We start from the raw sequence: 15,302 nt of genomic DNA, 5'->3' as shown, positions 1-15,302 counted from the left end.
AGCGTGTCTCCTCTAGGTAGTATTATTTTGCAAAGTTTTCATGAGTAAGGTCTATTACACGCAACTGGTTAGGATCACTATCTAATTCCACTCCGACTTCCCTCTGTCATAATTTCCCTTCATGTGGGTGTTAGTATAGGGGTTGTGGGCATTTTTGGGAACTAGCTAAGAGTTAAAGATACATTTCATTTGGGTTCTCTTGAATATACATATATGGTGTGCATATATGTATATCCTTATATACATATATGTGCATTTTCTTTCTGTATAGCTAGGTTATCACTAGTCAGGGTTACTGCAAAGTGGAAAAACAGCTTCTAGAAATACTCTCTTGTCCACGATGCAACCCTTTGTGACAAGAAGAGGTAGGACCAGAGGCTGATCCAAGGTAGGAGAGAGTCCTATGGTGCTGAGATCACACGTATGTGAAGAGGTGAATCAAATTCTGAAATGTATTCAGCCAGAAGTTAGGCTGTGAAAAAGTGTTGTAAATTTTATGTGTTTAACCCCAAAGCCCAAATTTGATAAAAGCCTTAAAGGTATATGGCACTACCCGTAATATGTTGTGAAGCTGAAAAAAATCTAAAGCACCCATAATAAAAGAAAGAGAAATTTTGACTTAGCTTGCTAGGGGAAAGACCCAATTATTTTTATATTCCTTATGTTCTCACCAGGATATGGTGCCTTTTGGTTGCTGAATAACAGGCAGCCACTTGCCCTTCCTTTCCATCTTCTCAGAATAGACTCTGCTTTCCCTAGGGCCTCTCTGGGCTTCCATAAATCAGGGCTCAGAGCCCCACACCTAGTATACCCCCAGTAATGAGCCCTTTAGCTTATTCCGATTGCCTAGATGTGAATCCAGGTTCTGTCACTAATCAGCTGGGTGGCCTGAGGCAAATCACCCAATCTCTCTGAACTTCAGTTTCCTCATCTGTAAAATGGAGACAACCATAGTGTCCATCTGGTAAGCCTCTGGAGAGGAGTGAATGAGAGCCTGCATAGAAAGCACCCTTAGCCTGGTGTAAGCCAGGCACATGGCAAGACCTAATAAATGGAGCTATTAGTATTACTGTTATCAGATGTGGTTAGGGAGCATAGTGACATCCTGCAGATGTGGGAGAAAGCAATTTCCCATTGTGGCCTGGTGGCCATCAGTTATTTTTATGAGCCACACATACTCAGGTAAAGGCATCTCCTGCATTAGAGATCTTAATAGGCCCATCTGTGATGGCACTGCAGCTACACACATGCCCACTGGCATTTCTGTGGTCTGTTTCACCCCAGAAGGACTGGGTGCTTCCACAAATGGCCCCCATCCTATCATACCTGACAAGCATGACTCCACACACATCATCCTTCCCCCTCACCGCCCCCCTGCCCCCCGCCCTAAGCCTTTGACTCTTATGGCAAAGCTGAGGCTAATTTGTTTATCCATCACTGAGAGGATAAATCACCCTCCCCCTTTCTTCCTGCTTTCTCCCACAAATATTTATCGTGCCTAACTATCATGGTGTCTCCCATGATTCTAAGACTTTAGGAGACTCACAGTAAAATTTCAAAAAAAATTTTTGGTGGGGACAGACATAGGGTTACCAACTTTTTCTTTTGCCAAGTAGAATACCACACACACACACACACACACACACACACAATGACTATCACTATCACTTATTACCATCATCCCATTAAAGAAATGTTATTTCAGTTTCCCAAAATAGACAGGACATAGTCTTTAGAACAAAAGAACAGTCATTTATATTGAGTACATTTGGAAAAACACAGGATTTTCCTAACTCTTCTTTCATTTTGTCATGAGCCAGTAAAAATGTTATCACCCATGGGCACCAGACCTCAGACAAATGTGTGGAAGCACTGTAGTAACAACAAGAATAATATAACATATGTTTATTGAGTGCCAAATATGGAGTCTAATAGATTCCATCATTTACTAGCTGTGTGACCTTGGGCAATTTACCGAACCTCTCTGAACTCTAGACACAGGGTGATGATCCTTGCTCTGCAGAGGGGCTGTGAGAATTACAAGCTATACAGAACACTTACTGTTGAGCAGTGTTGCCTGCTACATTGAAGACCTGCTTCCACAGGGCTCATTCTCCTCCCCTTCTCCAGGGAGGCTCTAGTTTGAAGAGTTCACCTTCCCTCCTAACAATCCTCTGCCTTCCTCTGTATGGACTGGCCCGAGGGACTGGGCAGGACTGGGGATGTTTCTGGCTGCACTGGGGGAAGTTTAACCAAACTCTGGTTCTCCAAGGGGTGTTCATTCCACGTTCCCAGGCATGGGGAGGACTAGTGCTATGCTGGTGGCATAATTGCCTGTGAAAACTGGTTAAAAATTGAGATTCATGGCCCCATCATGAAAGATTCTGATACAAAGGTCTGTGGTGGAGGTCAAGAATCTGTGCTTTTGAAAGCAGTCCCCTGCCAGATGTTTCTAATGAGCAACTGGGTTTGCTGATGGTCATGGCTCCTGGTTTTTGGGTTGGGACATTTTGTCCACTCACCTCATAAGAGTGTCTGGCGTATCACTCCTAGCATGGTATCTTGTGAGCCCTGATGAATGGGGTCTGAGGAGATCCTGGGAGGAATCCTCTTGGTTGTGTTTCACCCAGTAAACTCAGGGCTATTCCAGATACATCTCTTATTCTCCTGTATCATAACCAACCCATCCCCAAGTCCTTGAATCTGTCTACTTCTCTCCACCTCCACTGCTACCAGTGTGGTCTAAATTACCACCAGCGCTCACTGGGATTACAGCCTCCTAACTGCCCCATCTCTGCTCTGTGCTCCATGTAGCTGCCTGGGTCATCTTTTAAACACATAATCAGATTGTCTCTCTTGTCGGCTTCAAACCCTTCGGTACTGGCCATGGCAATTTATCATAAAATCTAAAATCATTAATGTGGCACAAAAGCCCCTGCATGGCCCAACCTGTGCCTGCACCTCCAGCCTCGACTTGCACCTGCCTCCCCTCTGTTCTCCGGGCTCTGGTAGTTCCCTACCAGCTCCTCCCTCAGGACTTTCAGGTGTGCCCTTCCTTCTGCCTGGAGCTCTCTTCTTCTACCTGCCCCTTTCACTGAATTAACTCCTCCAAACTGTTCAGGGTTCTGCCTAAATGCCAGTCAGGGATCCCTGTAATACACCGATCCCTGTCGTATACTTCTAATAGCAGCATACCCCTTTTCTTCAAATCTTTTTTCACGATTTGCATTTATGTTTATTTGCATGTGTGTATTTTTCAAATTATCTGTGTTCCTCACTAGAACTAAATTCTATGAGAACGTGAAACACAGCTGCTTTGCTCCACAATCTCCAGCACAACGCCTGGACCTAGTAGGCTTCCAATAAATACATACTTATTCAGTGAATGAATGAATGAATGAATGATTAAAGATGTGGAAACAAGTCCCTATATGAAGGCCAAGATCTCACTTTTTATTCCTGGTTGGGGTGACTAAATGCCCAATGTTGAGAGACCCATGTCATACACAGTGCAGGAGGTAGAGAGAAAGCCGAGCCCTGAGCTAGAATGTGGATGACCTTCCCTGATAGTTTATGAGTGAATTTTTTTCAGGGGTGAGTAGGGAATGGAAGAAAGACAGGGTTTTGTAACAGAAGTAGAATAATCAGCTTTTGACAAGGTGGCTCTGGGGTTCCTGGAGAACATTTGCTATGAGAGCAGGTTGGGACCAGAAAGCAAAAAGGTCAGACATCTTTGTGCACTGGACCAGGTAAGTGCCTGTTCTGACAGACACGGATTCAATTCTTGTCTCTACCATTTACTTGCTGTGTGACCTTGGGCAAGAAGTCTAACCTCTCTGAGCTTCAGTATATTTAACTGTCGAGAGGGAGCTATTACTTTCCCCTGTCAGGGTAGCTGTGAGGATTAGTGAGATAATGTCTGTAGAGGGCCTAGCAGAATGTCTGGTACATAGTATGTGCTCCATGATAATAGGATCTCACTAGGCTGTGAGCCTCCTGCACGCAGGGGCCATGTTTGCTTTGGTTCAACAACCCAGTGATTAGTACAAAGCCTAGCACATAGTAGGTGCTTTAGGAAGTCTTCATTAATGATTTTATAAATGACTGAATGTATTTTCCTGCAGTAAGATCTCCCTCTTCTAGGAAGGATTCCCTGTGTGTAAAATTTTCCCTCACTCAAACCAATTGATTTCCCTGTGAGCAACTCAAATCCCTGTGTTTTGAAACCTCAGAACTGGAGGATTAGTGTGTGTGTCTGTGGGGGTGGCTCTGTCCTGAGTCATCTCTGAGACCCCCACCCTCCCTTATGCTCTTGTGGGAGCTGGAAATTCATCAGCCCTAATCTGAATGAGAGGACTGGAGAAACAAATCAATGGAGAGAGGGATTCCGATTTGGTTCAAGTACTATAGAGATTACAACTGTTTCTTTGAAGCTGACCATTTATTTGGAGGGGAAAGCAGTTAGTTCAATAATGGCTTCCTGATGCCTTTCAGCATTTTAAAAGACGGAAGAAGGATTTGGAGCGAGGCAAGGTTCCAGTGTTTTCGAAACAACACACCAAGCCCAGCTACCAGTTGGCTGCCCAGCGCTTCCTGCTACCCACCCGCACCCCCATCTACTACACACCCCCCTGCACCCCAGTGCAATGCATATCCCTCAATAGCCCAGCCGCTTCTTGAACCCTGACCAGGCGGGTGGGAGTTGGCCTTCATTGTAATGCCAGGCAGCTGAAGATTCCTTGGACGCCATGCACATCGCCCATCAAGTAGAAATGCTACTATATTATATTCCAATTATTTCCTGTCCCTCCATGGCCTGATTCCAGGGGCTGAATAAAGAGGTCCTTGTTTGGTGGCTCCATCCCTGCTCCTGAGTAAGTGAGAGCTGGTCCCTGGCCCAACTTGGTGTGAGGCCACAGGGAAAAAGGGTGGGAGGAGATAGGGAGGGTGTTACAGGTGGGGAGGGCTCCACAGGAGATGGGAGGCCTGTCTCTGCAGGCAGTCCAACCTCGCTCGCAAAAATAAAAACAAGGGAGGAAGGAAAACAAATGGGGCCCCTGACCAGGACCCTGTAGGGGGCAAGGCTATTTTCCTTCCTTCCCAGGAGGAATCCCAACCCTCCTCTTCCACGGAGAAGACAAACACAGCGATAGAAACTTCCAGGCACCTGGAAGTCTATCGCCAACTAGAAGTTTACTCCTACTTGGGCTTCTCTGTTTGCCAACCACTGTCTTCCCCCAGATCTGCTTTCTCCCCTTCTGAGTGAAAAGCCTTTCATGGAAAATTTAGAATTTGGAACCTGCATCAGATTCCAAAGGAGTTATTGTTCTACATCATGTTATTTATTTATTTATTTATTTTTTGCTGTACTTGGGCCTCTCACTGTTGTGGCCTCTCCCGTTGCGGAGCATAGGCTCTGGACGCGTAGGCTCAGCGGCCATGGCTTACAGGCCTAGCCGCTCCGCGGCATGTGGGATCTTCCCGGACCGGGGCACGAACCCGTGTCCCCTGCACCGGCAGGCGGACTCTCAACCACTGTGCCACCAGGGAAGCCCCATGCTACTTTTATTTGGGTGTTATTTGAACTCAGACGAAGTAGAAGCCCACATCTCATTTTGCTCAGATGCTCTTTCTATTGATAAATTACTAAGAACATGTTAATTAAGCACCTTCTCTGTTTGAAACTCTTGAGTAACTTTCGAAGTCCATCCCAAATTCAAGGCCTGGAGTCCACACTCCTTACCCGCCAAGGGTTGGATCTCCAGGGGAGAAGCATGTGGATAGACTCAGCTCAGGGACAGCACACTGGGAGAACTCCGGGAGATAACAGTTGGTCAGGAAGTCTTCAAGTCAAGGAGAAGAGAAACAAGCTCTGATAGCATCAGGGTGGCAAGAACATCTCACTTTCTGTGGCATGGAAGCCAAGGACCTGATATGTTAGGAACATAAGGTCTCAGAAAGGCATGGACAGAAAGAGGGGGGAAACTGAAATAGTGTAAGTGAGAAGAAACTGAGGGTGGGTGTGAAGAACAGGACCCAGAGAGAAGCCACATCGTCCTGCACCACCGCGTGGGTGGTGAAGTGCTAACCTTTGCAGCGTTTAAAAACCTGGGTGTCCAGGAGGTTGGAGCCTGAAAGGAGCAGAGAGATCCCCTGGCCGGTGCTTCTCAAAGCCTGGTCTGGGGATCACCTCTTCAGAATCACCTGGTGGGCTGGTTAAACGTGATTCCTGGGACTTCTCTGATTTACTGGCTCGGATTCTCTATGCGTTAGGTCTTAGAAGCTGAATTTTTATCTAGTTCCACAAATGATTCTGATCCTTATTGAAGTCTGAGAGCCCTTGATCGAGTCCAGCCCTCTTGGTCCCTGGAAGTGAGACCTGAAGCCCAGCTGGTAAAGCAACACATCTAAGTTCACAGAGCTAATCTATGGCAAAGCTCACATACATAACTCTATTGCTCCTGACCCTCAGAGCAGTACTCTTTCCATTTCAACATGCTGGCAGCCTCTTCAGTTGTTTCCCCTGCCACCTAAAGTGAAAGCCTGCACCTTTGATCCACTCCTGCATCCTGCTGGGGCTTTGTCTTTCCTGAGGATGCTCTGGTCACAGCCTCTGCCAGCTGAGGATCGGGGGTGGCGGGGGGGGGCGGTGGGGGGAAGAAGGAAGAAAGGAAAAGGATCTAGTTCCCTTCTGAGCCTTTAATAACAGGTATTGGCAACTGAATGGAGAAGAAAACACAGTTTTAGCTGCAGGGGGTATTGGGGTTTGGTTTGTACTACTAAGAGCTAACTTTCATTGAGTATTTGCTGTGTACCAGACACTGTATTAAGTCCTTTCCATGTACTAGTGCAAACCCCATGGAGCAAATAGTAATTAGCCCTATTTTGCAGATGAAGAAACTGAGGCTCACAGAGAAGTCATCATTTGCCCAAGGTCACATGGCTAATTATTGGCCAAATCACTCCATGTGCAACCACAATCTTTGTATGGTCCAATGGAGTGTGAACTGTCATCCACTTTAACTGGACAAGCCTGCGAAAGGACCCTGAGACCTTGGGAAAGAAAAGAAAGCTGGGCAGCGGGATGTGATCACTACTTGGGGTAGAGCTTCAAACCCTCTCCACTTAACACGCTGAAAATATTTCTGAAAGGCATTAGCTCGAAAGCTAGCCTTAGAAATGACAATATGGAGAGTAGGTTAAACAGTTTTTCTTTATCATTTTTAAACAGAAACTCCCGACATCAGTTTACCCTCTTTCTATTTGGCTCTTTCTCTTGGAAGCAGTGTGTCTTTAGGATTTTTGTTACTTTGGGGATTTGTTTATGTTCAGTTCCAACTGAGCCCCTGGTGTGACTGTAGGTGTTAGTGGTCCATGGCAAGTAACAGCTGTTGTCTCTTCTGAGATCACAGCACATGACTCTGTCATAATTACCTCCCTCCATTCATTTTCTGGAGTGTCCCCCAGGGATAGAAAAAGAAATCAAAGCAGATCACTGCCTCAGAGAAGGGACAAGTGTTTCCTGAGCCGTGTGGACAGCATGTCACAGTACCCTCCTCTAGGTTTACCTCCTACCCAGACCTTGGCTTCATCCTTAGAGGAAGTCAGGTAGCCTTTTGAACAACTCACTTAGTAGGACTCCCAAACAAAAGAAGATGGGCACATTTTCACAGGAGAGAAAGGGCTCAGTTTCATACTAGCAGGACTTGGTGTCTGGTAGCTGAAGGTGAGGGGCAACTATAATTTAATTCTGGACATTCCATAAACCACCAGAGTTAGGGATATTTTGGGGTGAAAACTGAAAATGTGTGACCCTCTGGCCGTCTTCCTTCTCTTTCAAATCTCAAGCTTTAGATAAAGGCTGGTTGGGGCTGTGAGGCTGTAAAATGCTCTTATTAACTCGTAATGGAGGGAGTGCATGGAGGTGATAGCAAGTGGTGAAAGGAGGAGAGGGAGAAGGCAGCCTCTGCAAAGCTCTTGAGGAGCGTGGATCTCTGCAGGAGCCCTGGAAATGCTGAATGAAAACTGCCTTTCTGTGTACGAGCTGCCTCCCTGCTTCCCAAATGCCGTGTCTGCGGTAACTACAAACTATTTTGTATGCAGCATTAGTGACACCACCTTAGTGGGCACATGATTACTACTGTAATAACGCTGGTGTAATGTTCAAGTCCAGTGTCCTTTTAAATTATTAAACCAAGGCTGTTGAATGAGTCATTGCACATACCAGATTTGCCTCCTGAGGTTCTATTTCAAGTGACTCGTACCTTAGCGTGTTTCACTAACACCTGAGTTGGTTCTTAGCCACCTACCCAATTTGCAAAGCCTTTGCAGAACAAACAACATTCCCCAACCTCCAAACACACAGACTGCATAAAAAACTAAAACCCACAAAAAACTTTATAGTAAGCTCATCAGTAAACCCAAGATCTGAAAATGCCCCATTCCCCTCCGCCAGTTCCCAACTTACCAAGTGGTAGAGCGATGAAGAAGGGTAGCCAACACAAGATGAACATACCGACTACAATGCCCAAGGTCTTGGCTGCTTTCTTTTCCCGGGAGAACTTAAAAAGTTTGACAGCTATGGAACTCCTGGGGTTGTGGCCCTTGGCCTTGGTACTGCTGAGGGTGTCCTCATGAAAGTTCTTGGAGTGGATCCTCAAGGTCAGCTCCTTGGAGTTGGACATCTCCTTCATGACTCCAGCCTCCAGGTTCTTGGTGGTCCTCTTGGCAACGATGTAGACCCGGCAGTACATGACCAGAATGACCGCCAGAGGGATGTAGAAGGAGCCCAGGGAGGAGAAGAGAGCATAGAAGGGTTCTTCAGTGACCCCACATTCCTTGTCATCATTGGGCGCCGGCTCCTTCCACCCAAGAAGAGGCCCAATGGAGATGACCGTGGACAAGACCCAGACACCGAGGAGTGCCAAGATGGCCTTCCTCCTGGTGACCAGCGATGGGTACTGCAGAGAGTAGCGTACCCCGATGTAGCGGTCGATGGAGATGGCGCACAGGCTCAAAATGGAGGCTGTGCAGCACAGGACATCCACGGCAGCCCAGATGTCACAGAAGATACGGCCCAGCACCCAATAGCCGAGCACCTCCAGGGCCGCAGAGAAGGGCAGCACAGTGAAGCTTAGCAGCAGGTCGGCAATGGCCAGGTTGACAATGAAGTAGTTGGTGGGCGTCCTCAGGTGACGGTTGCAGGCCACAGACAAGATGACTAGGATGTTGCCCACGATGGCAAAGAGGATGAAGGCGCCCAGCACCAGGCCCACGGAGATGGCCCTGGTGATGTCCAGCTGGGGCAGTGTGGAGTTGCTCGAGGTCTGGTTGGGGCTGGTGAAGTTGGCATTTTTCAACTCTCCCCAGTGGGCAGGTGCTGCTGTGTTGTGGCCGGTGTCCAGATCGGGATTCATTTTAGAGTCCGCCCTCCATAGCCAGAGGAGTGACAGGGCTGGGAAGGGCTGGTGAAGGCTCCTCAGCTGCCCTGAAACTTTGCTTCCCCCGTGGTCTTCTTCCCAAAGGCGTCCTCCTGGCGAGAAGTCATCTCCCCCGGGCAGCCCAGCCCGGCAGCACGTCTCCTGCCTGCACCGAGCCGCTCGCTCGCCTGTCAGAGCGAAGAGGAGGAGAGAGGGGACGAGGCGGCAGCTCCAAGTTTAATGGTCCACGTCAGGAGCGCCGGGCCGGGCTCGCGGGGAGCGGCGGGGAGGAGCGGGCGGCGGGGCAGGGGGCGCCCGGCTCTGCCCGGCCCGCGGCGGGTCTGCGGACAGCGGCGCCTCCGCCCAGCTAGCGCCGAGGAGGGTCTGCTTTCAATGAGCCGCCTCTGGGATGACTGCACGGCGGTGACATCAGGCGGGGGAGCCCGGCGCCCTGACTCCGCGCGGCACTAGGGGGCAATGCGGGTCCGGCGAAGGCGCCCGCAGCCCCGACGCCGCCACCCTGCTCAGCCCGGAGGCGGGCCGCGCCCCCCGTCTCCCCGAGGGCAGGCTAGTAGGGGGAGGGTAAGAGGTGGGGGGAGCGGGGGCGGGGGTGGGGGCAGAGTGACTTGAGCGTGGGGATCCCCCTGTCCCCCACCCCCAGGTGGCTCACTGGGATTCTTTTTTCCTCCTATTCACTCCGCAGTTTCAAAAGTGGGCTGGGGGTGCTTGCCTTTAGTGAGGGGCGTCTGGAGTCAGCACTCAGATATAGGGGGCTCTGCAACTTGCGTGGCACCTAAAAGAGGAAGAATTCCAAAGTTAGTCAAATGAGAGGGACTTGAGTCAGATCTGAGACCAACCCCCATCCTTCCCTCCCTGTGAAACCTCTCTGGTCTCATAAGAAAACTCGGAAGCTTCTTGTCAATCATTCATTCAATCACTCATTCATTTAACAGATTGTTAACTGGGAACCCCCTGTCTGCCCTGGGTTCTGTTCTAGGCGCTGTGGGTAGAGTAATTGAACCAAGTAGACAAAGACCCCTGTCCTTGGGGAGCTTCCATTCTAGTGGGAGGAGACCAACAAATAAGTAGGCAAATTCTGAGGTGCGCCCTATGCTGTCAGGCGTAGCAGAGAAAATAAAGCAAGATTGGGGAAATGGAATGCTGTGGGGCACATTTGGAATTTATATGGGTGCTCAGGATATTCCTGAAGTGATGTTTGAGCCAAGACCTGAAAGAAATGAACAAACTGTGGGCTCTCTGGGGGTAGGAATGGGGTAAGACCTCCAGGCAAATGGGGAGGGGACTTGGGGAATCCAGATTATTTGTTGAATTCTTTTCCCCTTTCTGCCTGATTTCCATGTTGGACATTCAGCTATAGGGACACACTTCCCAAGGTGGGTGAATGGTACTTAGGAAAGAGGGTATGGCCAAGGATGCCGAGGGAGAGCCTTATGTTAGTTAACATTTATCCACTTGTCGCATCTTCTCACGACCCTAGGAAAGAAGGACTATTCTCATAATCATTTTCATTTAGTGGATGGGACACCAAGGTGCAGTGAAATTTAACTATGTGTAAATCCACATGGCCATCAAGGAGTGAATTTGGGAGTTGAACCCAACTGCGTGTCTATCCAAAGTTGAGCACTTAGCTGTTACGTCACACTTTTCCCCCAGAAGCAAGGAAGGGGGTGAATTCTCACCCCCAGCTTTATTGAGATATAATTGACATATAACATTATGTAAGTTGATTTGAGACACTTATATATCGCAAAGTGATTACCATCATAGTGTTAGCTAATACTGCCAACATGTCACGTAATTACCATTTCTTTTTTTGTGGTGAGAACATTTAAGATCTACTCTCTTAGCAACTTTCAAGTATATGATATAGTATTATTAACTACGATCACCATGCTGCACATTAGATCCCCAGAACTTATTCATCTTATAACTGGAAGTTTTCACCATTTGACCAACATTTCCCCACTCCAGCCCCTCCCCACCCAACCCCTGGTAACCACCACTTAACTAACTCTGTTTCTATGAGGATTTTTTTTTCTTTTAGATTCACATATAAGTGATATCATGTAGTATTTGTCTTTCTCTGTCTGACTTATTTCACTTAGCATAATGCCCTCAAGTCTTATCTACGTTGCTGCAAATGGTGGGATTTCTTTCTTTGTCTTGGCTGAATAATACGCCATTGTGTGTATATGTGTATGTGTGTGTGTGTGTGTGTGTGTGTGTGTGTGTGTATGCCACATCTTCTTTATCCATCCATCAGCTGATGGACATTTGTTTCCATGTCTTAGCTCTTGTGAATAATGCTGCAGAGAACATGGGAGTGCAAAGGAAATCCTTTTTTCATTTGCTTTGGATATATACCCAGACGTGGGATAGCTATTTTTAATTTTTTGAGGAACCTCCTTACTGTTTTCCATAGTGACTGTGCCAATTTACATTTGAGGTAGGGGTGGATTGATTGTTATAGATGGAGCTGTCTTCCAAGTAGTCAGTTTTGGGACCTGAGCTACTAGTGCTGGGAGGGAACTCACATTTATTGAGTTTCCACTGATAGCCAAGCATTTACTCATTTTCTTTTATTCTTCACAACAACTTTTAACAGAAGTATACCATTCTCCATTGACAGTTGAGAAAACCATGGTTCAGAGAGAGTTAGAATATTCCTGAGGTTGTATGGCTAGTAGACATGTGGCAGAGCAATGGGTAGTGAGAGCTGGAGACTGAAAGGTAAAGCCTGGGGACTTCCCTGGCAATCCAGTGATTAAGACTCCATGCTCCCAATGCAGGGGCGTGGGTTCAATCCCTAGTCCAGGAACTAAGATCCCACATGCTACACAGCAAAAAAAAAAAAAAAAAGTAAAGCCTGATGCCTTCTTTACTCTCGTCCAGAATCCTGCATCTAGGGCTTCCTACTTCCTGCCCTTGATAATCACTGTAGCCTGGTATTCAGAGGTGGGGAACCAGGAAGCCATTCAGGGTGATTTACATTTAAGCTCTCCATCCTAAAGGTGGGTCCCTAACCTCATATATATATATATATATATATATATATGTATATATGTATATTTGGAGGTGGTAGGATATCATACACCTATCTAGGGATTTAATCTCTCCCACCAAAATTTACAGACCCTCAAATGCACAAAATACACAATTTCAAGGAGTTCCCTGAGATTAAGGAATCTGTGATAGAGATAGCCCTAAAAACAGACTTTTTCTATTTCAATTAAACTGGCTTAAGTTGTATATGAAGATTTTAAAATAAGAGATTCACTGGTTTATAGTGATTTAGCTCTTCAAGAGCTAGCAGAACTCTTGCTTGCCCATCTTCCCATTTTGGAGGTGGTCGAGGAGGCAGAGAAAATTGGTAAACTCCCACAGCTAGTCAGGTGCAGAGCGGGTTCCATTTCCCTGCCCCACAGAGCGGTGCACCTTCCTCTGCCCCAGACAGAAGCCACACACGGCAGCTACTCATGACTTATACAGCAGACTGTGAGACAGGGACGACTTGGGCAGGCCTCTGCCAGGGGTCCTTATGAAGAGGAGAGATTGTCCTTGGTCCTGGGGGGCTCATGTACTGATCTGTCTGGAGATAGGGTCTGGGCCAGATGATCTTTTGAGGTCTTCTAGTTCCAGGTGGTCAGCTTCCTTTGCTGGATAAAGAGGCCTCTGAAGGCAACCATGCTGCCCCTTCTCCAATGCACTGTCCACAGCGGTGGTGGGAGTGGGGTCTCATACACTCAGCTCCCACCATCCTCCTATATCTTTAAGTCTAGGATGATGGTGCTTCTCTTGAACTGCTTTACTCCCAAGGGGAAGTGGGAGGAGGAAGAGAACGCCAGCAGGTTGGCAGAAAGCTGGTGATTATCACAAAGACAGGGATGTAGGAGGGAAAGAGTGGGGCAGAATGAAGAGCAAGTTTCGAGTCCACATTTTGATTGTGGTGGCCCATTTCCCACTTCCCTGGGCATTAATTTCACCACATCTTGAACAGCCAGCAACACACCATTGAATTTGTAGAGGCTGTGTCTACATAATCACAGTAACCAGCTGCAATGTGAAAACTTAGCCTATCTGACATTTTCCTATAGTGGCAAAAGGCCAGGAAGAAAAAGAGCAAGTCTGAGATACAGATGTGGTTTATAGTTGTTACAAAAGAGGACAGTTTGTTACCTAAATGAGAACTTATGTCTTGATTCACGTGTCAGGATGTGGAAGGGATTATTGAGCCAGAATGAGGGGTTCAAAACGCTTGTGGATTTCAGACACGTTGTCATTTAGCAGCATCTTTCACGAAAGCAAAATGAACATCCCATCATAAGGCAAACAGGTATTAGCCTTAACAGGAGCCATGTACCCCACTAAGCACCTTGCTCATGGTCCTTTCCCTGCTGCTCCTTTCCTCCCTTCACTGGAGATGCCTTTTAACCCCTCTGGCTGATATCTGACCCAGAGAAATGACCATTTGTTTAGGTGTCATGAGGATACAGACGATATTTCATTTTCTTGGTACTCCCTGGGGCAAAGCCAAGCACAGAGCTCTGACTCACTCGAGGCTCAGGGAAGAAGAACCTTTTCATTATCCATCTGATTACATTAGAAACCTCTGATGTTACAAACTCCCATTTTTGTGAGCCCTCTAGGAGAAGCTGCCACTGAGTTTGACCTGTGGGGAGACCAAGGCTGTGGGAGATTCAGAGATCTGTTTAGAGGACCTGTGGGAGATCTGTCATCTGTGATCATGCAGCTTTGCATGGTATTCGCTCTCTCCAGTTTTCAATTCAACCAGCCGTATACAGGAGCATCTACTCTGTGTAAGGGACCATGCTAGGTGCTGCGGGCAAATCAAAGGTGAATTAAATCAAGCAAACAATAACCTAGCACTGAGCTAGGTGCCATGGGAGATGATGATGTTGGTAAAGTGCCCTTCAGAGAGTACCTACTATGTGGCAGGCACTGTTTTAGGTACTCTATGTGCACTTACTTAAATCTTTACAACAATGCAAGGTAGGAATTATTCCCATTTTACATATGAGGAAACTGAGGTTCAGAGAGGTTCTGTGACATGGCCAAGTCCATTCAATGAGTAAGCAGCGTTGGTATTCAAAGCATTATTGTCTGGCTCCAAAGCTTGCATCCTTCTCTCTGCAAGAGACTGAGATTAAGGAAAAAAAAAAAAAAAAAAGGCAGCAGAAGTTTCAGTGTTAGCCCTGAAATTACAGTAGAAGGAAATTACAGTAGAAGACAGAATGTGATCAGGTTCCCGAGCGAGGCAGAGGTCAGGGAAGGGACGGCACGGCAGAGCTGTCTGGGTGAGAAGGTTCTGCAGACAAGCTCCCTGGGTCAGGCTTTCTTGCCTCCCGGGCCAGCACTCAGTCTGCTGAAGATTTGAGAGCCAACTTGGAGTCTAATTCTGCTTCCCTTACTTAATAGCTGCTAATGTGACCTTGGGCAGGATAGTAAAGTGACTAAGAGTCTGAACACTGGCATCAAACAGACCTGGGTTTATGTCCCACGTCCACTAATTTATTACCTGTATGTCCTTGGGCAAGTCACTTAACCACTCTGAGCTGTGGTTTCCTCATCTGTGAAATGAAGATCATAACAGTGCCTACCTCAGAGCGCTGAGGTGAGGATTACATGTGATAATGTGTGTAAAGTGCCTAGCACAGAGTAATAGTGAAAATATCAGCACTTAATAATGTGAGTTATTAAGTGCTTACCACAATGTAAGCATTGTGCTCCAAATGCCTTATGTACATTTTCTGACTTAATACTGTTAATAATATTATGAGGTGGATGCTATTACTACTGACATTGTATAGATGAACAAACTGAGTCTCAGAGTGGTTGCCCAAG

General features: G+C 47.1%; 1 protein-coding gene across 1 annotated transcript in view; it reads right to left on the bottom strand.

The window, feature by feature from the left end:
• ADRA1B (adrenoceptor alpha 1B) overlaps positions 1 to 9,795 on the bottom strand; it is a 59,796-nt gene extending 50,001 nt beyond the window's left edge. The window contains exon 1 of the mRNA XM_060146513.1: positions 8,468 to 9,795. Coding sequence (XP_060002496.1) covers positions 8,468 to 9,416 — 949 coding nt within the window. The 5' untranslated portion in view covers positions 9,417 to 9,795. The remainder of the gene's footprint in view (positions 1 to 8,467) is intronic.
• Between the last annotated feature and the right edge of the window lie 5,507 nt (positions 9,796 to 15,302).

Source organism: Lagenorhynchus albirostris, chromosome 3 (genome assembly GCF_949774975.1).
Source record: "Lagenorhynchus albirostris chromosome 3, mLagAlb1.1, whole genome shotgun sequence".
Classification (NCBI taxonomy): domain Eukaryota; kingdom Metazoa; phylum Chordata; class Mammalia; order Artiodactyla; family Delphinidae; genus Lagenorhynchus; species Lagenorhynchus albirostris.
The sequence above is the reverse complement of the archived record's forward strand: the minus strand, read 5'-3'. Positions and strand labels throughout refer to the sequence as shown.